This window comes from Leiobunum rupestre, chromosome 6 (assembly GCF_980474605.1).
Source record: "Leiobunum rupestre chromosome 6, qqLeiRupe1.1.hap1, whole genome shotgun sequence".
In the NCBI taxonomy this organism is placed as follows: Eukaryota; Metazoa; Arthropoda; class Arachnida; order Opiliones; family Sclerosomatidae; genus Leiobunum; species Leiobunum rupestre.
In genome coordinates this window covers 53,530,171-53,554,737 of record NC_143389.1, presented here as the reverse complement: position 1 = coordinate 53,554,737, position 24,567 = coordinate 53,530,171, and the positions used below count along the sequence as shown (strand labels likewise).

At 38.7% G+C, this 24,567-nt stretch overlaps 1 protein-coding gene across 5 annotated transcripts; it reads right to left on the bottom strand.

The window, feature by feature from the left end:
- Window positions 1-1,778: 1,778 nt before the first annotated feature.
- LOC149941528 (uncharacterized) lies at window positions 1,779-24,516 on the bottom strand. Of its 5 annotated transcripts, none has more exons than XM_090178568.1 (7): window positions 24,497-24,516; window positions 4,299-4,436; window positions 3,679-3,784; window positions 3,269-3,365; window positions 2,744-2,864; window positions 2,526-2,703; window positions 1,779-2,416 (listed from the first exon to the last, which is right to left on the bottom strand). In XM_090178568.1, exons 2-7 carry the CDS (start codon window positions 4,379-4,381, stop codon window positions 2,039-2,041), a joined length of 963 nt encoding a protein of 320 aa, XP_090034694.1. In that variant the 5' UTR covers window positions 4,382-4,436; window positions 24,497-24,516; the 3' UTR covers window positions 1,779-2,038. The 5 variants fall into 5 exon arrangements, with proteins under 5 accessions (XP_090034694.1, XP_090034693.1, XP_090034692.1 ...); XM_090178567.1 differs by lacking the exon at window positions 24,497-24,516 and adding an exon at window positions 4,534-4,610; XM_090178566.1 differs by lacking the exon at window positions 24,497-24,516 and adding an exon at window positions 4,534-4,565 and having other exon boundaries at window positions 4,299-4,456.
- Between the last annotated feature and the right edge of the window lie 51 nt (window positions 24,517-24,567).

The following is a 24,567-nucleotide window of genomic DNA, read 5'->3' as shown; positions in this document are numbered from 1 at the left end:
GAGGTGAACAAAGTCTTTCGTTCCCTCGGGCCTCGGTCTCCACTCTCTCTCGAGAAAACCGGTGTTTGTGTATCACATGACCGACACGACGTCATAACCGCTTCTCTATTGGCCAAAACTGGCATGTGATTTTCAGCCGAAGGTCGAAATATGATAAATATCAAACTGGAGTAGATACGGGTTGACCACCGATTTCCCTCTCATCTTGAGAATTTTTCTCTCCCGTTTTGACTTTCGGCGGGTTTGTGAACCGCCGATTTCTAACTTCGTCTTCTACATTACGCTTTCAACTTCAGCTATTTACCATTTTTAACGTCTTTGTGAACGCGGCTTAATATGTGTCGGTGTTAGAACACTCGCTGGCCAAGCTGGAGCGGCGCGCCCGGTATCCGACGATTTTTGAGGTCAGATACTCTAACACGAATAAGAAAATTTTAACTACTCGTCGATTATCGAGTATCATAAATTTGCCTTAATCGGGTACTCAAATACTCGAATAAGCTACCTGTAAAACTCGCCGAATTGTTTTTCCCCCCGCGCTGACAATATTCGGGTAATCGACCACTCGTCGGGTACTCGACAACAATCTCTTTGTCATAGCCAGTCGCCCGTTTCGAAAAACGGGGGAAATTAATCCAAACGAATATCCCTTTCAATGACCCGAGTGATTGGCTGGCTGGATTCGTATTGAAGATTTTTAGTTTTGGTTTTGGTTTTGAGAGTTCGGAATTATCTCTGCCGTGAGTGCCTGAGTAATGTTCTTTAGTTTAGCGTTTTGTTAATTATTTTTTATCTTTTTTAACTTGTTAGTTGGTACCTAACATCCATGTAAGTAGTAACTAGTAGGTTATTTAAATTTTTTCTTAATTACTCGACTACCCGATTACAAATCATCGATTAATCAAGTATCCGTACGTTTTTTCTGACTATTTGACTACTCGAACAAGGAAAATTTGGAAATAATAGAATACTCGACAACCCGACTCGATCAAACTATTACCCGACTCGACTACCCGATGAAAAATTATTAATACTCGAAACCCGACTCGATGGCATAAAACAACTAATCGCACAGCCCTAGAGCCCGACGCTTTCGCAAATTGTGATTATTTGGAATCTTAACAGAATCTTAAAATCAAGCAGAATCAACGGTTTTTTAAAGGAATCCACGGAATCGAAGGTGAAATCAGAAAAATCAATTTGGATTACGCAAGAATCAGAATGGAATCAAAGTGGAATCACGGAATCAAATGGAATAAATGATTTTTGGAATCAACGAGAATCGACTATAAGATTCCTTGATTCAGAATCTTGTACGCTTTTTTGTTAAGTGCAAAACACAACAGACCGGGATTTCGTGATTTTATATGAATAAAGATATTATTTGGATTTTCACTGGGGGGCAATTGCCCCCCCCTTAATCTGATCTCAGATCTGATTTCAATTTGGTGGCACTGTATATACAAAACTCATTCCATTTACGTGATAGGAATGCGGTGACGGAGATAGTAGTTGGTCAAAGGGGGGTCAGAACCGTCAGACATTATACAAGTTCAGGAGGGGTGAACATTTTATGCAGTCAAAACTATGCCGAAACCCACCTTGTTAACGTCACTGAACGAATGTCATCAAGTACGTTTTCTAAAAAAAAAGGCTTCAAAGTTCCATTTTCAATTCAGATTAGAGTAATTTTATGTTATAATTTTTTTTAATTATTTACTATCTAGCAAAAAAAATATCCATTATGTTTCTAAAATTATGTTTATTGAAATGCGCTTTGTGTATTTATATTATTATGAGACGTTAATTTAATTATCCTAAAAAACAATTTTAACATTCCTTCCTTCAGAAATAATATAATTATAATTAATATTTATAATTATAATCAGCTAGGTTATTACCCCAATTTTGCGCTTATATAGCGTTAAGTGGCCCAAAACCAAATTTAATTTTGCGTTTAAAGCGAGCCAAAAGCAAATGCCAATTAAAATAATTTGGGTTTGAGTAGGGTTCAAAGAGGGCCAAAAGAGAATGCTGTCTAAGAGAATTTTTCGGTTATGTAGCATCGAAGTCTAGTCAAAAACGAACACTGACTAAAATAATTTATTTTTCTGTGGTATCCAAAGGCGGACAAAAGCGGATGCCGACTGAAACATTTCTGCGTTGGTGTGTTCCACTCTTTTAAGAGTTGCCAGATTAAATAGAGCAAAATAGCCAAGATTACCATAATGACAACAATCATAAAATTCAGTGAGAAATTCGTAAGATTGTATTTTCCGGCAAACCTTCCTAGTCGATCCTTTGCCATGTGACCAAGCTGTACGGGGTACTTAAGAATATTTACAGCTTTTTGACCCATTGAGCTGAATAAGCCTTTCGAATTGGTACTGTGATCAATCGTGTCCATCGGCTCACCCTAATAAATATTACAATAAAATAGATTTTATTTAAAAAAATTTACTATGTTTAGCAACGTCTAGTGAAACGTAGCTATATGGACTCTCAGTTCCATTTAAAATAATTACCAATTCTTCCTTAGAAGCAGAAGTGGATGGAATGTCTTGATGCCGGTTCTTTCCGAAATTTAATTTGCGACTGATTCTGCCGCGACCTTTACCTGTAATCAGTACTTGCGGGATATTCGAGTGTCCGACACCACTACTAGCTTCATTGTCGATTTCTTCTTCTTGTCGAATTACGATCCTGTGTTATAAATGAAACGGAATTAAAAGTTATTCAAAAAGTTTGGTTTATTTGTTTCTCCTTGGGCAAATTGAACCAAAGTGTTTCCAAGTTGATAATACTCAGGTCTTCCATCGGGGTGGATATCAAAAATAACTTATCATTGATCGATGTTTTCGTTCCTGAAAAATGTATTTCGTGGGTTAAAGTTAGGTCTACAATATTACAAATCCTATAGCGCGTTTTACAGCAAGGGCTCGACCCGTTAATTGTCAATTATGATTATTTTCGAACTATAGTCATATAGTTGTTTATCCTTGAATTATTATTATTATTATTATTATTATTATTATTAAAAGGGTTAAAATACAAATTGGTAGAACAAACCGTACATTTAATAAAACTGAAATCGCAGTACTTCAGTAAGATAAGCCTTTAAATCTTGTACCGCCTTGAAGGCATATCTTGCCGAAGTACTGCGATTTTCAGTTTTATTAAATTTACGGTCTTTTCTACCAATTTGTATTTTAAATCTTATATTTCGACCGTTGGTGGCTTCTTACCTTTTTATTAAAAGGGTACCTACCTGGCTGTTTGAAGACCTTAATCATCCACTTTTTGCCAGGTTTCACAATGCCAGTTGCTGGACGGACTCGATAAGTGTCAATGTTGTTCGTTCGAAACTTGCAAAAAGTTCATATAATAATGTCATGAGTGTATAATATTATTACATAAGTGTGACACTTCCTATTCTTCACATGCAAAAGTTTTACTGAGAGCTATATTCACAAGACAGACTGAATTACGGGCTTCGTCGCCGTTTTGCGTCCACTTGCTAACGCGTCTTTGACAGCACCTCACTAGGGGGAGTTTTTCTCCGTTACTAGCTCTCAGTAAAATATTCCCCAAAGTGACAAACTTATGGAACAATGTTATAGACTTATGATAATGTCAATTTAAATTCAACATTTTGTAATATTATTGTTTGATACATACTTTGAATGCCGCGGGATATTCGGTCGCGTTTGCGATTTCGACGTCAGATTCCTGGTAATTGTGGCCATCAGACACTGCTGGAAAGATTATCACTTGGTTCTCGGGCCTAAAAATTTAATTTAAACTTAAATGGTTATTAAGGTATAATATTCTAATATTCTAATATTTTCGTTTTTCTGAACTATTTCAACTCTCCCCCCACACACACACACATGGGAAAGTACGAGCATTTGCACATGATGAAACATATCCTAGTCTATTGGAAGAAATACAAAGCTGAATGGCGTAGGTTGAATGGTTAATATGAACTATCACCATTTGTTTTTGTCTTTTTTTTAATTATAAATTTAAAATTTCTGTAGTTTTTAGTTCCACCAAAAACTTACCGATTGTTTTTTTGACCGTGTGCCGTTATATGGTCGTGAGCCGTTCTGTTTCAAAAAGGGTTGTATTTTATACGGGCCTATTAATAAATATTGACTCTTGAATAGTAACATTTTGACCACCCTAACTCGGGTTTTGCCAATGATCTTATATGTAAGTAATTTTATTTTAACTTATTGTCCCAAAAGATAACCCTAACTTAAAATATTCCATAATTTTCGTAAGCTTATACTTACGTGATATTGAATAGATAAGATTTGTCATTAATTGATTTCGTGCTCTTTGCCGAAGCAACTGACGATGTCGATTGCGTTTCCATCTTCTTAATTATGTACCAAAATACGATCCACAATCAACGCAGCGAGGCTCTCAGGCTAATAAAGTTAATTGAATACTTCTATGAATGTTAGGACTAAAATTCAATACAAAACACCTTCAAGAGCGTTAAAGTCTTTAGAAGTTAAGGCTAACCTATAAATATAAAGGCCCGCGCAAAGGAAATTTATTGAGCTTATAAACATTTTCAAAAGAGGTGCGTGAACGCGCAGAACGTGCTCCACGCGAAATACAAAGCTAGCCAATAAAAACTGCAAAAAGGAAAAATGATATTAAAAAATTTACCGTACTAACCATAGATATAGGAAACGTATATAAAGGTCTATATAAAATATTTCAAAGGGAGTGAATACTGAGGTGACAGCTAACAGAAACGCGTAATTTCTGCAGGCTATCCTTATAAGACGCTATCTATCGGTAAGAAAGCTCGTGCTATCGTCGCGAGAGCCATTGTCTCCTGCTTAAAAATTATACTAAAAGTCACCAACAGATGGTATCTAAAGACTACGGCCTGCGGAAAGGTCAAGCACTTTTTACTAAAATGCTAAAAGAGCTCGCGCTCTTGGTCACGTGCCTTCCTCGGTGTCTGCTAGGTGTCAATTCCGTAATTTATGTTTGGCTTAGACGCCCCGAAATTTATCTAGACCTTCAAATACATTTCTTATATCTACGGTACCTAGGAGCAACAAACACAAGGAGAACGCAGCTGGCCTTTAAACACGCTAACGAAGGGTTGTGTACGAATTTCATTGGACGAGCGTCACGAGCCTTTACGCTGAGCGTTTTACGGGCGGGGGGAAAGACAATTTCCGAATTTTCCCCTTCCGACGGCAGCAGGCGCTAAAGCGTCTAGCCAATGAAAAATGTACACAAGAAAATCCACGACTTTTGACGGGTTGCGTTCTCCTTGTGTGTTTGTTGCTCCTAGATGGTACTAACCATCTAAAATGAAACCATGCCTTCTAAAATGGCGCGTGATTTGAAGATGAGTGATACGTTGCTTGCTCCCTAATTTTCTTCGTTTTAGTGTTATTTACTGAGGTTTTTGTAATTTCTTTGTTGAGAGAGTTTCCTGATACGTTCATTTTTCTTTTACTCTGAACAAAAAGGTGTTGTTCTTGGTTTTAAAAAAGTTTTCGATAGTTCTGTTAGTTCTGACTATATCAGCGGTCTAAAATTACAGGTGGAAGCTGTTGCAACTACAGGAACGTGAAAACGAATCCAAGGCAATGCGTGACTCGATTTCGGCTCTCTCGGGACAAGTTGAGACGCTAATGGGTCAGACTATGAAATTTGAAGACTCTGCTCTCGTTTCCAAGGAAAGTGATGTTGTGGATGATCTAGCTACTAATTTAGTGGCCTTTGGTGTGGCATTTGATGATCTGGACTCACCTAGTGGCGCGGAAAATTGGCTTCGGAAAAATTTGGGGATTGATGAAACTGTTCATTTCAGTGTCAAATCGTGTCAACGCTTTGGTAGAAGAGAGGATAAAAAAGACGAACCGGTGTTGATCTGCTTGGACAGTGCTGAAAGTAGAAAGTCCATACTTCTTGCCGCCAATAGGTTGAGAAACCATCAAGTGCCGGAGTATAGTCGCGTTAGACTAGCGCCCGATCGCTCTAGGGAGGAAAGAACATTCTCCGAATTTCAGAGGTGGCGAAAAAACCGTTTCCAAACTAACAGAGCTGCCGGTAACCTCAAGGATGGTGATGGAAAAAACTTGACTCCTGGCCTGCCTTCGGGGAATCAGGTTTAGGAATTCACGAGACCCCGATTTCCAATGTGGGATGCCGTTTGGCTACCCGAAGGACACGCGGGGGAATTCGTAAAAAATATAGACGTGTCCGATCTCTTTTGGCAAATAGTGTAAATAGTTCTTTAAAATTTGGTTTTCTTAATATGCAGGGTGCTTCCATACAAAAGTGGATGGAAATCGATTGAATTTTTAGTAAAAAACAATTAAATTTTTTGTGCCTTTCTGAGACTCATTTGCGGGAGGGGAACCTTGCTCCTCCATTTAAGGGTCTAACATGGTTCGGTTTGAATCGTAAGAGTCGTGAGAAGAAAGGTGGAGGGTTGGGAGTTCTGTGCCGAGCTAGTGAATCGTGTAAACTTGTTAAGTCTTGTTCAGAGCATATTTGGTTCTCTCATGAATGGTTCCCTCATGAATGGTTCCCGGATCTTGTCATAGCTCTAGTGTATTGTGCTACGGGTAAATGTAGTGGAGTTTACAATCATAAAATCTACGACTGTTTAGCTAAGGATATTGAGGAATTTCGGGCTAATGGTGTTCTTAGTTTTTGTATCGGCGGAGATATGAATGGACATCTTACTGAATTTGATGGTTCGGATTGCTATAACAGTAAACTTTTCAGAGAATTTGCAGAAGAACAAAGTTTTACCATAGGGAATTTGTTAGACAATTGTGTTGGTCGCACTACTAGAAGTAGTAGGAACAGTAAGTCTACCATAGACTACGTCTTCTTTAGTGCTAACGTTGTCGATAATGTTATGTCGATGGAAATTGACGAAACTGGATTGCATAGCCTTGGTAGTGACCATAACTTGGTTTTCGTTTCACTTCGGCCTCGTTCCAGTTTAAAAGCAAACGACGACCAACCAAAAACTGCTTCAGTTCCTGACGGTGTACCAGTGAAGACATTCTGGGACTTCGATAACGAGACAACTCTAAAGGCTTACAGTGACGAAATGGAAAAGTGGGTGTCTACGCAAACTGCTCAACCCTCGTATGGTGATTTTGTGGGGGCTATGGAAGCAGCAGCGCGGAAAAACTTAATAAAAAAAATCACCTAGTGTCATTTTGAAGAAAGGTATTGTGCCTAAAAAATGGTGGGATAAGGAAATTGCTGATGCCATTCGTGCCAGGAAAAGAGCGTGTAAGGATCATAGACAGGTGAAATCTCAGGGCTGCACGGTGGTAGGGGTGCTTGCAAAGTGGGTCTATTATCTACAGAAGAAAACTGAAGCTAATGAATTGATAAGAAAAAAGATCCAACTTGTGAATAAACGTATTGAGAATGATATTATCAAGGCTGGCAAAGCGCAGGGGAAAAAGTTCTGGAAGTGTATTTCTAAAATGCGACGTTTATCCTCCCAATCTGCTTCTGGATTAAAGGGTTTTCGGTCTAAGTCTGGTATTCTTCTGTATGAAAAATCCGTCTTGCAAGCCCGAATTCAAGAATATATAGCAGACATGGAGGCAACGCTATTGAGTCGTCCTACTGTGACGGATAGCCAAGCGCACTCTGTAGTGAAAGTTCCAACTGTAACTCCAGCCGAACGCCTTACTACCGGAGTTTTTGGCCGTTATTAAAAAATTACAACGGGGTAAAGCAGCTGGGATGGATGAACTCTACGGGGAACTAGTTCTGGCTCTTGGTTCTTCAGCTCTTCAATGTCTGTTGTCCATCTATAATGAAATCCGAAAGTCTGGCGATATTCCTGGTAGTTGGAAGGAATGTCGAGTCAGCTTGATTCATAAGGGAAAAGGAAAGCCCGAAGATGATTTGGATTCCTATAGGCCGATAGCCGTTACTTCAATTATGTATAAGGTGTACGCAATTTTGTGGAAGGAACGTCTTGCTATTTATATGGAGTTGAATGGTTTTTTAAACGAGGCGCAATATGGGTTTCGACATGGTCGACGAATTACTGATAATTTATTCGTGTTAACACAACTTATTGAACTTTACCAACTAAAGAAGCGTCCGCTTTATTGCGGTTTCCTGGATCTACAGAAGGCCTATGATAGTGTTAGGTTACCCCAACTTTGGAATTTGGATGTCCTTGAAGAACATGGGAGTTGATTCTGCTACGATAGACAGCATTGAGCGCTTGTATGCAGGAAGTAGTTGTGTTTATAAAGCGCAAGGAGTTACCACCGCTCCTATGAAGACTTCTGTCGGCCTTCGTCAGGGTTGCCCGTTGTCCCCCCTACTGTTTGTTATCTACATAAATGGATTGGCTGATCGCCTGGAGTGGTCCTCTCATGGTGCTTTTGTGAACGGGGAATCTGGACGTCGTTTGAGTTCCTTGCTCTTCGCGGACGATGTTCTCTTATTGGCGGATTCAGCGGGAGGCCTTCAGGAATTGTTGAATACTTGCACCTCTTTTGCGGAAGAGTGTGGTTTGCGCTTTGGGAGTGATAAGTCTAAGGTTTTGATCTTTGGTTCAGAGGGTGGAAGCGATACGTTCACTTTGCATGGAGCTAAAATTGAGGTCGCTACAGAGTACACGTACCTAGGAATTATTTTTTCTTCAAATGGAAATGGTTATTCGAAAGCCTACGAACGGAAGTTGGTGTCTAAGGCGACGAGTCTCCGATGGGCAGTGAAGAATTTGGCGAAAAATTCGTACAACAACTACTATGTCGGGCGCACTTTATGGAAGTCGGTGGCGGTTCCCGCCCTTACGTATGCAAATGAGGTGATGGCACTCTCAAAAGCTTCCATTGCAGCGCTGGACTATGCTCAAAGAGAAGCCGGTAGGAGTGCTTTGTCTGCGGGTCCCTGTACTCCGAATGCTGCTATTAAGGGGGAGCTTGGTTGGAGCACTATGCGTGAGCGTGAGGCGGTCAGCAAATTGAAGTACTTAGGTCGGCTGATGTTGATGCCAAGCCACATGTTTCCTGGTAACGTGTTTCGGGCCTTGCGACAAGAAAATGTTAGAACAGGTTTTTTTCGGCGGCTAGAACATCTTGACAAAATTTACGGTATTGGCACTAAAAGGAGTGAGGCTACGAACGATCATCAATGGGCCACTATTGTAACAATGGACGTGCGGGAATCTGCAAGCAAACTGTGGAAGGCTGAAATAAGAGAGAAGCGTAGCCTTTGCCTATATCAGTTGAAAAGTGTTACAGCTCCAGAGCCCTTCTACGACGGATCGTGGCAGAGTGGCCTACTTTTTGATGCCCGTTGTGGTGCTTTGTTAACTGCTCAACGACAGGCCCAACTTTTCGGTGACTTGCCGGCTTGCCAACTCTGTAACCATGAGGTCGAAGACCTAAGTCACATCCTTTTGACGTGTCCAGCTTTGGAGAACCACCCTAGAGTTTCGGAATGGCGGATGGATCACGAACACCTCCCTACAGAGGTGCTTGTAGGCTTCGGTAATACTATTTCAGATCTACATCAGGTCAAATGGATTCTTGGGTTGTGGAAGAAGGCCAAGGACGCTTGGCGTCGTTTGAATAATAATTAATCGGTTTTCATCACTCTTATCGTATTATATATATATATGTATTTTTTATTTATATGCTTATTTTGGATTGGGTTTTTGGCCGGTTTTATTTCTGCGGTAAATTTCTGGATTGGGTTTTTGGTATTTCCTGGATTTTATTCGATGCCGGTTTTGTGTATGTATTTTTTTATTTTTTTTTCGACTGTGCTCCTCGTTTGTGAGTGAGCCGCCCTGTTCCAAAAGGGTTGTCAGTAAATAAATCTTAAATCTTAAATCTTAACTACATTGAAAATCAGAAAATATCGCGTTCCGTCTTCGGTTGGAAAGGGGAGAATAATGAAAATATTGATAAATTTTAGGTAGTCTGTTGCGCCCAGTTCTTCGGGTAACTAATTTGGTTTGAACAAACGCGGTTCTGAATCGTTTTCCTCAAACAGATGAGCTATCAACTGAACTAATAATATCAACACCAACTATCTCATTTGACTCGTGTATGTCCTGACATATAATACGTCCCGAAAGACATTGTACTAAAATATTGGGGTCGTTTCTAAAATCGGATGTAAGTTCGATCTATTCTGGAATTGCAATATCACCAAGATTGTGAAAACATCTAAGACTATTTGAGTCTGTTGAAGAAACCAAATTAATGTTGTCGATTAATACGTTGCAACCGTCAATTAGTGGGGATAGTTCTAACATTTCTGGGGTTCCTGCTACTCTTGTGGCTTTTGCGTGGTTCTTGTACACTGTTAAAAAAATTCGTTCAGAAGACGTTCAACTTTGAACAGTCTGTTCAAAAATGAACGATAGCGTTCTAAAGGTATGTAACAGAGAACGGTGTGTTCAAGATATTATATTTCGTTCAAATAAGAACGAATACTCTTTCGCCCTCTGGAGAAAGGCTTGTAAACTACACAATAGAATAGATTCGTTTCAATAGCTAGGAGACCGTTCCCCTTAGAACAGGTTTTACACACAATCCTATATGGATTTCTTTGTATTGTCTTCATGTATATTAGCCCAGTCAAATTAGCATTTGACTCGGAAATAATTTACGACAAGCAACTCTCAACGGTTTTGGGTTCTAGATGGGGTACTTATTTTGCAAAAAAAGGTTTACCACTTTCTGCGTAGGGGAACATGTCTAAAAATGGCCGCCATTTTGTCTATTTTAGGTTTTTTCGGGTTCACGGGTAAACTATAGGAGATATAGCAAAACTTCCGGTAGGTGAGTTGTTCGGTGGGCGATTTGCTATGATTTGCTGTATTGTTTGCTTTTTTACCGCTAGCGCCACCTTCTGTACATAGATGGAATCAAGGCCGCCATTTTGTATTTTTTCGATTTTCTGGGTCACCGGTATGAGATAGGTTTAAACTAACTTGGGAATAGTTGTTCGGCAGATGATTTCCCGTCATTTGGCGTATTCCATGTCTATACATCACCAACTCCACGTGCTGTGCATAGATGGACCTAAGGTCTCAAGTTTTTTTTAAGTGAACGAAATTTTGAAATTTACATTGACTATTGAAAATTTTTATTTATATATATGTACTTGGACTAGTTTTATATTTTGATATTTACATAGACTTTAGTTATATATTTTGATATTTACATAGACTTTAGTTATATATTTTGATATTTATATGGATTAAGTTATATATTTTGTAATTTACATGGACTAGTTAAGTGATGTATTTTGAAACTTACAAGCGCTATAGCAATATATTTGGAAATTTAAATAGACTATTTTTGGTTAGGGACATTAGTAATTGTTTTGGTACTATTCTGCATCATGTATATCTTCAGTGTTTTCCTCAATTTCTTTATAAGCGTTGAGACAACCGATTCCGTTGCATTCACCACACATGGCCGAACAATTCATTCCATTTTTTCGACATGAACAAGATTTTGCACAATTACTTGCCTTACAACCACAGAATATAAGATTTAAAATTCTCTCAGGAGCCGGATCTTTTTCGCAGCGAATGGGTTCTAAAAACTGTCCATTTTGTTTCCAACCCCATAAATCGGGTTCCAAATTTACCCCGAGCCATTCTTGAACTTGGTAGTATACTCTTTCGATATGATGTTTTGCAGCTTCTGACGTTGGAGGAAGTGAGGCCAATTCAAATGAACTTTTCAAAAGTTGTTTTGGAGCAATTTTGTTGTACATTAGGTATCGATGTTCGTTAAGAGATTTGGTTCGAACATTTGCGCCGTAAAGTTTCAAAATGATATGATTTCCTGCCTCGATTAAATCTTTCCGATTAGAGTTGCTTTTATTGAATATCTTTGCTTTTTGGATCAAGTCCGGGTGATCGGCGAAAAGTTTTAGGACTGTGTTTTTGCCTTTCTTGTAGAAACACGAAGTTGTGTCACAACCGGAAAATTCATGAATAAAAGGCAAAATCGTTGCTCTATCTTTTAGTTTGTTTTTCAAACTGTAGATATCTGTTATTTTGTCACACGAAGAACCCTTTCCATGCCTTATCATGAAAATTCCTTTTTTACAATGGTAAAGTAGCAAAACCATTATATCGGTGTCGTCTGCAACGACAAATATGTTGTTGTTTCTACGTTTCATATCTAAAGAAGTGGTTACGACTAGAGTATCCGCTTCAGAGGGTGCGTGTATAACTCGGATGTTTACATTTATCAATTCTTTAGATAGTTCTTTTATAAGTGATTTTTTGTTTTTCAAGTTCGAGAGAAAATCACTTTGAGGTACAGAACAGAATAATCCAGGTTGAATAACTATATCTGGAATATTTTTTGATCGTCTTAAATGTTCTTCCGATTTGGTACTTTTGTATTCTAGATCATAACCGTCGAATACAACTGTTATATTCGAATTACATTTGTAGTGATATTTCAGGTGTTGAACGTACTGATCGATGATATTTGAGTAGGTCGAAGGCCGGTGCCATACGACTTTGTACAATAAATGTCCTCCGTCAACTACGAACATGTTTTCGGCGTTCTGGGGAATTGTGTTAGTTGGAGTCTCAATTTTATCTAGTTCTTTTAAAAGGTTAGACTTAGTAGTTTTACGCAGGAATCCATCTAGAAATATCGAGGGAGGGTATGAAGCCAGTTCATACTCGAAACATTCTTTTAAGTCTTCTGTGGAGGTATTAGTACAAATAATGCGATTGAAAAGTTGCGCGGGGTTGATGGGGATAAGGTTCTCTTTAATCTTAATCGCCTTTTTATTTGTGAGCGCCAGCGTTCTCACTTGATCATTGCGTTTTAACTTGAGCTCCCCGAATGTTTTGCCCTCTATCTTTTTTAATAAACCTTCGCCAACTTCTCTGACTTTTTCGCAGTTGATGTTATCATCAGCAACGATACCGTTTGACAAAGAAACTAGGCTGGATCCAAGGTCCGAAGAAAAAGGTGAATGATCGTCGAACCAGGTCATCAAACGATCCAAATGTTGTTGATCCCGTTTACGCCTCGACTCTCTAAGATCGACGTGTTGTTCACTAGTGGTTGAATGAAATCCACAAAAGACTTCAACAGCATTGCTAATCTCCGTACAGAAAGGCATTATTGCCGCGATCCATCTCGCCAATGAACTATCTCCGAAACCTCTCCCCTGGCTTAAACCACCTTTGACCTTCATTGACCGCATTAAGTCTTGTTCTACAACCATATCAGTCCATGTTCCACTAAAATAATTTTCGCTACGACGTATAGTAAACATTCCCTTTTCCGTTAGATTTTCGTAATCCCCGTGTTTCATTGTTAAGCGCATCTTTTTAATTTGCTGTTGATTTAGTAAAGATGATTTAGCGTTATTCAAATGCCCCGTGGCAAGGAAGATAGGAATCATTTTTCTTTGGGCATACAAGTGAAGTTCCCAATTTCCACTTCTTTCAGCAAAAATGAACATCTTCACTACGTTTATCAAATCCCAATACAACATCCAAAGCTGGCCCGTTCTTCCTAAATTTCGAAGTTCGTCCATAGCGGCTTCAAATTTCAACTGAATATTTTTCAGTTTCTCGCTATCTAAAATTTCCGCTTTAGGGTGTTCATATGTTTCGGGTAGGTTCCAATCTTCAAATTCCGTTACTTCTAGGTTACAACGTTTTAAAATTGCGTAGGACAGAGCCTTTTGAGTCAAAAAATGGGCCCTTAAAGATCTTGAATACGCGTGGCCACTCATCATGTGCACTACGGTATTTTTGGCGTAAATAGTTTCCCATCAATCTTCAATACCACTACAACTCATTATGAATCCAATAGATCCAAGGAAGGACATTAACTGGTGAAACCCTCTAGACGAACCATTATGTCCGCAATTTGACTTTCCGGATTAGCAGATTCAACCATGGTTACGGCTTTTAAAAAAAGCGGTTGATCAAAAGTGACTAAGCAGTGAGACTGTTTTTGGTCTTTACATTTCATTTTAGCATACGTAAGAGCTGTATTAATCGTACTTAAATTACTAGGGTCCAAGTTAATGAAAGGTGATGGAATAACTCTTGATTTGCAGTACTCTCGTGGTGATGTCCATTCCATGACACCTTAGGGACTATCTCGAAAAATTGACCACAGATCCAAAATGTATTTAGTCTTTTAAACCGTTCTAAACACGTTGGATCTTTCGCAATGTTAGGGTCTAATTCTATTTTGATGTTTGAGATTCCATTTTATTTGAGGTTTTACATACGGAAAAACTTTAAGGTTTCCATATTTTTCAATTTCGTTTGATTTAATAGTTACCGTCGGTCTTGGTATATTTAATGATATTCTAGCCATAGTATCTGGTGTCACACAACAAATTCCTCCCATAGAATGGAACGTGCCGTGCCCATCTAAAGTTCTGATGTTAAAATCGGTATTGTCGAAAACAAATTGACAAAATGCCCCTTCGTCAAATTCAATTTTCGAATTTAAAATTGCGGACGACTCAAATTTTAGAGCTTCATTGTATGACGAGGAAAAACCAAATTTAGAGAGAATGTTAATGAGGTCTTTAGAACCATATTTTCTGTGCATGTACACTGCCAGTCCACACAAAAGGGGAGATACGTATGATCTTGATCTTACTGAAGTCATTATGGCATTAGCTAAAGCTAAAGTTTTAATACCTGGTTTTTGCCCTTCCTTCTCGTTTAATATAATCTTGAGAAACTCTATAAGAGTTTCTGGAAAATCTTTAATCCCACCGTTTAGTATATCTTTAGGAGACGGATATCTATCACAGGAGCATACCTGTAATCTAATGTCTTCAACTATAACCTTGGCCGCTGTTGTAACAATTATCTTTCTTTCATCTTTTTCGTTAGTTTTTATTTCTTCGTACCACTTTTTAGTTATAATTTTATCTACAGTACCTTTGAAACAAACGATACTGGATTGTCCAGGGATACTCGTTATTACAATACTTTCTCCAAAAAAGGTCTGTACTTTGTTCCGAAAATGTTTTTCTCCCCAACCATCTTCTTCCTCGTCTAGGTAGGATTTAAATTGGGTATAAAGTTCCTCTAATGAAAACTGGCATTGATCTAGAGAGTTTATCATTTTCGCAGTTTTCAATCAAGGGTCTACCCTTGTTTCCACTTCTTACCGGATTATTGAATTCCGTGTAGCATGCAGTGTGATACCTGGCCTCGGCAGCTATCAGATCATACACTGAACATATCCTCTTAAATACCTCGTTCGCCCACTGGTCGTTGCGCATCTGGCAAATTCTTTCTATTCTTGGTTTTATTTCTACCGTTTCCACTTTTCGTAAAGACAATTTTTTTCGTTTTTTATTAAAAACGCATGTTTTTCCACAAAACAAGCAATCCGTTTTGAAATCAAAATTATGTGCTGAATCTCTAGTTGAGGTTCCAGCAGGCTCTTCAAAACTTGTAGATTTGGCTTTTATATACTGCGCTATATACTTTTTGTTCGTATATTTCGCTCGACAGTCGCTGTGGACATTTAATATATTTAGATCGCGAATTTGTTTCCATTTTGAATCGCCACGAGATTTACTAGCTTCAATAATACTTTTAATACCAATTTTCTTAACGGTAGAGAAAGGTTTAAAACATAAAGGCTCCCCGCAAATTAAGCACTCCATTGCTCACCAAATCGAACTACGTATTATTTTCCTGTAAAATACGGTACCCAATTTACTTTGCCCGGGAGGATATTGTTTGACGACCAAAGTCCGAAAGTCCCTCGTTTATTGACCTTGACCTACGTGGAGAGGTTATAGTTGAGGCCGTTTTGTCTGTGCGTGTGCACTCTGAATACTAAGCAGAGGAGAAAGGAAATACAGATACATCTTGTTTCTATAAAGCGGGTTTTTTTTTCGAAAATAGCGCAAAAATTCAAACAAAAAAACTTTGTTGAGACCTTAGGTCCATCTATGCACAGCACGTGGAGTTGGTGATGTATAGACATGGAATACGCCAAATGACGGGAAATCATCTGCCGAACAACTATTCCCTAGTTGGTTTAAACCTATCTCATACCGGTGACCCAGAAAATCGAAAAAATACAAAATGGCGGCCTTGATTCCATCTATGTACAGAAGGTGGCGCTAGCGGTAGAAAAGCAAACAATACAGCAAATCATAGCAAATCGCCCACCGAACAACTCACCTACCGGAAGTTTTGCTATATCTCCTATAGTTTACCCGTGAACCCGAAAAAACCTAAAATAGACAAAATGGCGGCCATTTTTAGACATGTTCCCCTACGCAGAAAGTGGTAAACTTTTTTTGCACAATAAGTACCCCATCTAGAACCCAAAACCGTTGAGAGTTGCTTGTCGTAAATTATTTCCGAACTCGGCCCATTTTTATTTTAATTTGACTGGGCTATATGTACTAACGTATAAGAGTGACACTTTCAACGTATGACCAAAAGTAACAAATAAGTGTGACACTATTTTGCGGAAAACGTCGTAAGGCCAAAAGTAACAAATAAATGTAACACTATTTTGCGGAAAACTTCGTATGGCCAAAAGTAACAAACAAGTAATAAATGAGTGGTTTAGAGAACGCTTTGTTATAGGTAGTTTTTTAGTACATTATTATGTTGTTTTAAGTTAGTGTACTGGTTGATTAAACTATTACTCGTAGTTATTTATTTACAGGGTGAGTAAGAACATGTTGTAATGAAGTTGTTTTTGTAGTTGTATGTACAGTGTGTTTGGAAATTTACCGATGATTCAATTTCATTGTTAGAGCGTAGCTCCTTCACTAGCGACTCAAATGGAGTTAGGTCTGTAACGCTGTTTCTCAGGAACTACCCCACCTATTGAAAAGAAATTTCACACAAATAACGATATAAATAACTTCCGTGTCCTAACGAAGTGGAAAACGAAAAAGGGTTGTGAAAGGTCCGAATTTATAGGACACGCACCGTTTTTTTAAGTATATTTTTATTTGATTGGCAAGGTAGACGAAATTCGTTCGGAAATGTAATTGTCCAAGTTCCAGAATTAAAATTTACAGAAAATATTTCGTAATATACTGCAATTTGGTTTGACGTTTTCAGCATATAAATAAATTCTAACATCGTTTGTTATCAGTTCTCGGCCTTTAGGCTGAGAATAGAATGTAATAACTTTTGCGCTATGAAAAAGGTTTTAATTATTTTACGCATATCACTTACGTGGTAGGTATATTAAGCTTAATAAGATGGTTGTAGTTGAGGCAACTTAAGGTTGGAACTAAATTCAAATAATCTAGTTTGAGGCCTGGATTTCCTATTCGGTGGGCAATAGGTTAGGTTAGGTTATTTTATTAATTTAGCATGATGAACTGCCAGCAGGAGACATGAGCTATAATTTAGAAAGCAATAACGATAAAGCATTCCAAGTAGAACGAGAAAATGATCCCCGGCGAACGGCAAAGCGTTCTGCGGTGAACGAGAAAATGATCCACGGCGAACGACAAAGTGTTCCACCGCGAACGACAAAACGTTCTAATTTGAACAAAGAAGGTTTGTTCAATATAGAACATCTAAGTTCAATATTGAACCATCAACCATCGTTCTTTATCGAACGAATATTTTTTGTTCATATTAGAACAAAATGGCATTCTGTTACAGGGACAACCTTCTGAACGGCGATTTGTTCAAATAAGAACAATTTTTTTAACAGTGTAGTATTATGTAAATATCCCTTTAAAAGACGTTGTATATAAACTCTCGCTCTATAACAAAGCGGGTATCAGAACTATGTGAATAGATATAATAAATGGTTGCTGTTTCTTAACAAAGTCTATGCGTACTAATTAATACATCAGTTCTGAATGCATTCATTAAAATACCTTATAAATTGTCGACTCTCCTAATCTCGAAAAGTCATGCAAGAAAACGAGAACCGCCGTTGGTCTAAAGCAGTGGCGTCGATCGCATGGGGGCGGCGGGGCCAAAGCCCCCATTGGTAAAACCGCCGGTGTTAAAGGCCGTTTACTTTTAAGCATCCGTAGCAAGAAAGTGTTGCCAGCAGCCTCATTCCAAGTTTATTAGTGAGCTTCGGCCCCCATTGGGAAAAAAGCGATCGGCGCCACTGGTCTAAAGATAACATTGAACAACGTCGAAGAGATAACAAGACGTACGACGGTCAGAATACACACAATCCTCCTGATGTGTTAAGTTTGTTTGAGCTATTCTCAGCAACCTGCAACGCCGGTGACATAACCAATATATATCCACGGCCATACTTATTTGCACTTACCAGGGAGCTTATAGAAGCTCCCTGCACTTACACTTCTTTGTTACTTCTGTGGTCACACTTATTTGTTAATTCTGGTCAGACGTTGAGTATCACATTTATTTGTTACTAATGGTCACACGTTGAGTGTCACATTTATTTGTTACTAATGGTCCCACGTTGAGTGTCACACTTATTTGATACTAATGGTCCCACGTTGAGTGTCACACTTATTTGTTACTAATGGTCCCACGTTGAGTGTCACACTTATTTGATACTAATGGTCCCACGTTGAGTGTCACACTTATTTGATACTAATGGTCCCACGTTGAGTGTCACACTTATTTGATACTAATGGTCCCACGTTGAGTGTCACACTTATTTGATACTAATGGTCACACGTTGAGAGTCACACTTATTTGATACTAATGGTCACACGTTGAGTGTCACACTTATTTGTTACTAATTGTCACACGTTGAGTGTCACACTTATTTGTTACTAATGGTCACACGTTGAGTGTCACACTTATTTGATACTAATGGTCACACGTTGAGTGTCACACTTATTTGTTACTAATGGTTACACGTTGAGTGTCACACTTATTTGTTACTAATGGTCACACGTTGAGTGTCACACTTATTTGATACTAATGGTCACACGTTGAGTGTCACACTTATTTGTTACTAATGGTCACACGTTGAGTGTCACACTTATTTGTTACTAATTGTCACACGTTGAGTGTCACACTTATTTGTTACTAATGGTCACACGTTGAGTGTCACACTTATTTGATACTAATGGTCACACGTTGAGTGTCACACTTATTTGTTACTAATGGTTACACGTTGAGTGTCACACTTATTTGTTACTAATGGTCACACGTTGAGTGTCACACTTATTTGATACTAATGGTCACACGTTGAGTGTCACACTTATTTGTTACTAATGGTCACACGTTGAGTGTCACACTTATTTGTTACTAATGGTCACACGTTGAGTGTCACACTTATTTGTTACTTCTGCGCAAACGTTGAGTGTCACACTTATTTGTTACTTCTGCGCAAACGTTGAGTGTCACACTTATTGGTTAATTCTGCGCAAACGTGGAATATCACACTTATTTTTACTTTAACAAATCGTACTATTTTGGATCAAAGTTTGATCCACAAATATTTTAATGTAATTTAATAGCTTAATTAAGTGTCCTTTTAATTTTAACTTTATCTGGTTAATTTAATTTTGTAAAGTAGTACTATTTACTTTCTATCCTATTCCTTTTTCACGTATAAAGAACTGTTTTGAAGATAGGATACGTACGGTCCATGGCTAAAGTGGTACCTTGGCGCTATGGAAGGCCACAGGGACCAATAAAATGCCACCTAAAGTATTGACAGGAGATCCTAGAATAATGTTATCCGCGACTTTTTCGGTTATTTGGGAACCAGAGGAAGTTGGCCCAAATTTAATAAGTAAGATCCAATTTAAATATCATTTGTCAAGCTAATTCTAATAATCAAACAGTGTTAATTTAAACATCATTTTCTTCAATGTCTTAGGCATAGCACTGTACCAAAAACTCTGCCGGGGTCAGACATCGGCCAAAGAAAAATCTATGAATCGGGAAACGATCAACCCACTTCCCGCCAGAGGGCAACCAGTGCAGGTAATAATAATAATAATAATAATAATACTCAAGGCACCACCTTAAGCCTAAGTCATAAAGCGACTTTTAGAGCCATTAATGCAGGTGGCCTGATTACAATGCGTAGGAGGGTGGTGGCAAGTCCTTCATGCCACGTGAGCCAACAGCTCCCTACTAGGTGACACCAAGCAGAGAACATGTTGCTCCCAGCGTAATCAAGATGGCCAACTACACCGGTGGTCTCATCATTATGCCCTACGCCAGCATCCACAAGCCCGGACAGGTGACAAAAGAGCCATGGGCAGTAGAGCCCTACTATACTGGTGGTCTCATCCTCGACGCAAGCCACTCATCCCGCTAAAGGACGCAGCAATGGGGTGACCACCAGAGAGTGGATGCTCTAGTACCTCTAGCCGACACCCAACCTACGTAGGTAGAGAGCCAAGCCCTTCAGAAAAGGCTTCTACATGGGAACGACGGGCACGTAACCCGCTCAACTGGCACCGGGTATCCCGGTGTGGCTCCAAAAGGCCGGGAAACAGGGTCACTGCGCCCCACAAAATAAAGGTTTGTAGTTCTTTTGGACGGAAAGAAGTTTATAAAAAAAACCTTTCTTAATTAACTGAGAATGTTTTATTAACTGAAATTAAATAAGATAACTTTATAACAAAGGTTACATTTACAGTTTCGTAAAATTATCGACTCTACTCTCAATTTTAAAATTAATAATCATTATTATTTTTTCAAAACGTTTCCTTTTAGTTAGGATGATAAAATTGGCGAATAATTAGTAGATAAGTCCATAATGAAAAGGGATAATAAAGCTAAACCCTAAATAAATTTAAAAACTTACAAATAGCTCGTACCGATAGGTCTTCGAGCAAACAAAAACGCGAAACTCGGACCAAATAGATCTTCGAGTGAAAAACTAAATTAAATTAAATAAAATAGCCAGAAATTCCAACGGTAGACCGGTTTCGTCCTATTTGGGACTCGTCAGTACCGTGCGGGAAGGCTGGCTCGCGACTATAACACCGAATAGAGAAACTAAGCTGACAATGGGGGTAAAATCAAGGAGGACCCATTACGGGACAAATAAGATAATATTAATAATTTTTTAATTGGCAGAAAACTAGTTAAAGTTTTCAATCGGTCAAACTTTAAGTGTTATTAAAAAAATATTTAATAAGTTTAACGTAAGTATTTCACACATAATTTGAATATATCGCCAATTTCCAGGCGTACGAAAACATTTTTCTGAAATCGATCATTCTTTGGCTTCTGGTACGATAATTTGAGTTTCAGGAAATGGCAACGCTGACTCAGGAGCAGCCAATTATCGAATGGATAGAGTGCGTGCTGACGAATAATCAGCCTTTTGTGGACACTACCGGCAGTGGCGTAACGACAAATTTTGGGCTCCCCCGCAGGATATCAAAACTGCCCTTTATAAAAATGTTTCTTTTTTATTTACCCCATTTTTACAAGTTCTCTGAAAATATTGGGGATATGTGCCAGATTTCTACATTTTTACCAATAGTTAAAGCATAATTCATTTAATTATTTAAAAATTGAAATAAATTAAAAAATCAATACTTAAAACGAAAGGGCCCCTATTTTGTGAAAATGTCATGCCCCCCCCCCGTGGTCGCGGGGTCTGCGGGTCCTTAGTTACGCCACTGACTACCGGCAAAATATCCAAATTTATCAAAGTTACGACTCGTCAAATAAAGAATCCTTGCGTCAACATCACTGACCAAGATTGATTTTTGACGTACGTACTACAAATTCTCTTCGGAGGAGAACTGGGAGATCAACTGTTTCTTTACCTCAAAAAAACAATGACTTCGCGGGAAAGATGGTGCAGATCAAAATAATTTCGGAATATTCCCCGAAGCCAAGTTGCCTACGGAAATGATGGGTTGACGTACAGCTTTTCAGGAACCACTTTTCCAGCCAGACCGCGGAGCAGGGTCCAGGGCCGGATAAAGACCTTGTGGGGCCCTAGGCCCAAGCTAATTTTAGTGCCCCCTTTCAGTGGTGAGCTAGGCGCTCCCGAAATTTATAATTGACAAATGGATGGAAGATATAATTTCAATGTAGACTTTGCGAATATTTTAGTGACGTTGATAAATATTTGCTTTACATGGTATCGAAAAATGTGGACGAATTTACTGAAATTACTCCGAAAAAAAAATTGTGAAAAGTAAAGGATAAAATTTTTGTACTTTTAATTTTTTCGAAACCTTTTGGTGCCCTAGGCCCAAGCCTAGTCGGCCTATTGTGTAATCCGGCCCTGCCGCGGACGCCTCTACTCAGGGCCGGATTAACCAATAGGCCGAATAGGCCTGGGCCTAGGGCACCAAGCCTACAAGGGGCACCAAGAGGGTTCGAAAAAAATTAAAAGTACAAAACTTTACACATTTGCTTTTCACAAAATATTTTCCGGAGTTATTTTAGTAAATGCGTCCAGTGGACGCCGTCCACCCCTACCCCTGTAGCACATGAAGTCGTTTTAGGGTCGGGGTACGGTCGAAAAGTCGCTTTATAGTCGGCGACCAAATGCCGACCTAAAAACGTCCGAACGTTTTTCGACACTAATTATTTTCGACAAAATCACTAATTTATTTAACACGTACTAAAAAAATTCTGATGCATAGAGTAGTAGCACTCCGTAGCTTTGGCCATGGCCGCCATTTTGGTCGCAAATTTTTTATCTATAGGAAAGAGCATGGGTGACGTACTAGGACTTGACAGTGCCATTACTCTATATGCTTTTCTATTAAATTATTTTGCCCGCATAAGGCTTCGAGTTTAGGAAATATAGCGCCATCTGCCTTAATATCCGCCAACTAAATATGTGAAGAAATAGCAGACGACCTTTGAATTTCGGTTGAACTTTTAGTGGTGGGCAGAGATAATTTTGAACGAGCAGACAGCTTTCATATATTCAATTTAAAACTCGGTCGGTAGGCGGCGATACTTAAGATCAAAATTTAAACTACGCGCGAAGCCTATAGAGCTCTTTCACTAAATTTTTTTATTTATTTGACGTAACACTTTTTAATGATTTTGCACCGTTCACAGCGCCATTTTTACTCTGGATAGTTTTTAGAAAATAAACAATTTTTGGCCCCATTTTAGTAAAAAAACGATAAAAAGTTTTGGTTGGGGGCAGAATATTTTGAAAGTTTAAAACTGCAAATTAAAAAATGATATTTAGATAAGGTTAAAAAGTTTTGCGACAATCGGGACCAGTACCAAATACCCAAAAATGGTATTTGGTAGTGTATCAAGTCTGGGCTAAGGCTTATTGCATAAAGTCACTTTTTACGCCTTTTATCCGCTTTTATCACATTTATAGCTAATAACCATCGGAATATTAAAAAACTATGACTAGAATCTCTTTTGCTACTCATCATGGGCAAACAGTAGTAGTTTTTTTTTAAATAGAGCTAATACCCAAGGCACCACCTTCGACCACATAAGCAATGTTGCTTGTGCGTGATCAAGTAACAGGTGGCCGGGTTACAATGCGTAGGAGGGTGGTGGCAAGCCCTTCATGCCACGCGAGCCAACAGCTCCCTACACTCACTATTTCCGTTAACCTCAGCAAGTTTTTATGGGAAGGGGAAACCGAAGATCTCGGTGGAAAACCCCTTTAACCAGTGGGGAGATAACTTACAAACTCTACGCAGGAGTGGTGGTTCCGGATTTTCACCCAGTGCCACTAGCTGGGATCGAACCGGCTCCTCTTGCTGCGAGGCTAAAGTGCTAACCACTTAGCCACCCCACTGTTTAAAGAGTAATTTCAATTTTAGTTTACAAGAATATTTGAGATAAAATTAATTTTTATTGAGGGATTCTACCCTAGCGAGGGTAAAACTACACTTTATCGAGGGGCAACTACGCTTTGTAAAATTCCCATCATGCTCTTTTTGGTCGGACGTCATTAAGCCAGAATGATGGCAGATAAACCTGACGTCCGACCAAAAACCGGGGTAGTCTGGGTAATTCTAACAGCAATAGGCGGGAAAGGACGTTCTTATTACCGCTATGGGATTTTCCACTCCAGAATACTTCCCTTCTCCAAGATGGCAGAAGCGTACTTTTTCATGGTCGATATCTCCAATAGAGTAGTATCACCTCGTAGCTTTGGCCATGGCCGCCATTTTGGGCGCGTTTTTTTCTCTATAGGAAAAAGCATGGGTGACGTTGCGTGATGTAGCACTGACACTACTCTATAGTTCTTCTGCTATAGCCTGCCCCACGTAAATTATTTCGCCCGTCTATAGAACAGGTATTTACTTTTAATTAAGAGTAATTTTAATAACTTTGACCATGTAAAATTTGAGTAAAATTTACTTAACTATGGTATGAATGGCCTGGTTATAATGCCATTATATCGAGAGTGGGGTAAGATAAAATTATTTTTATTTGTTTAGCTATAAATACCGTTATATTAGGGTTAGTGTATATCATCAAAAATTATTCTGCTACAACCACCCCTATTTAAATTACCTCACTACTTGATAGAACACGTATGATAATAGTATAATTAAAGTTAATTTCCAATACCTTTGAACGTGTCAAATTTGAATAAATTTAACATAACTTGTGCATTGACCGCTTGATTCTAACGCTATTAC

What these genes read in the sequence shown, in the direction of transcription:
- LOC149941528 (XM_090178568.1), bottom strand. Translation starts at nt 4,381, where the DNA reads ATGGAAACGCAATCGACATCGTCAGTTGCTTCGGCAAAGAGCACGAAA. An exon ending in AATATCCCGCGGCATTCAAA is followed by an intron (nt 3,366 to 3,678) that starts GTATGTATCAAA and finishes ACTTTTTGCAAG; the next exon opens with TTTCGAACGAACAACATTGA. An exon ending in GAGAAACAAATAAACCAAAC is followed by an intron (nt 2,704 to 2,743) that starts TTTTTGAATAAC and finishes TTTATAACACAG; the next exon opens with GATCGTAATTCGACAAGAAG.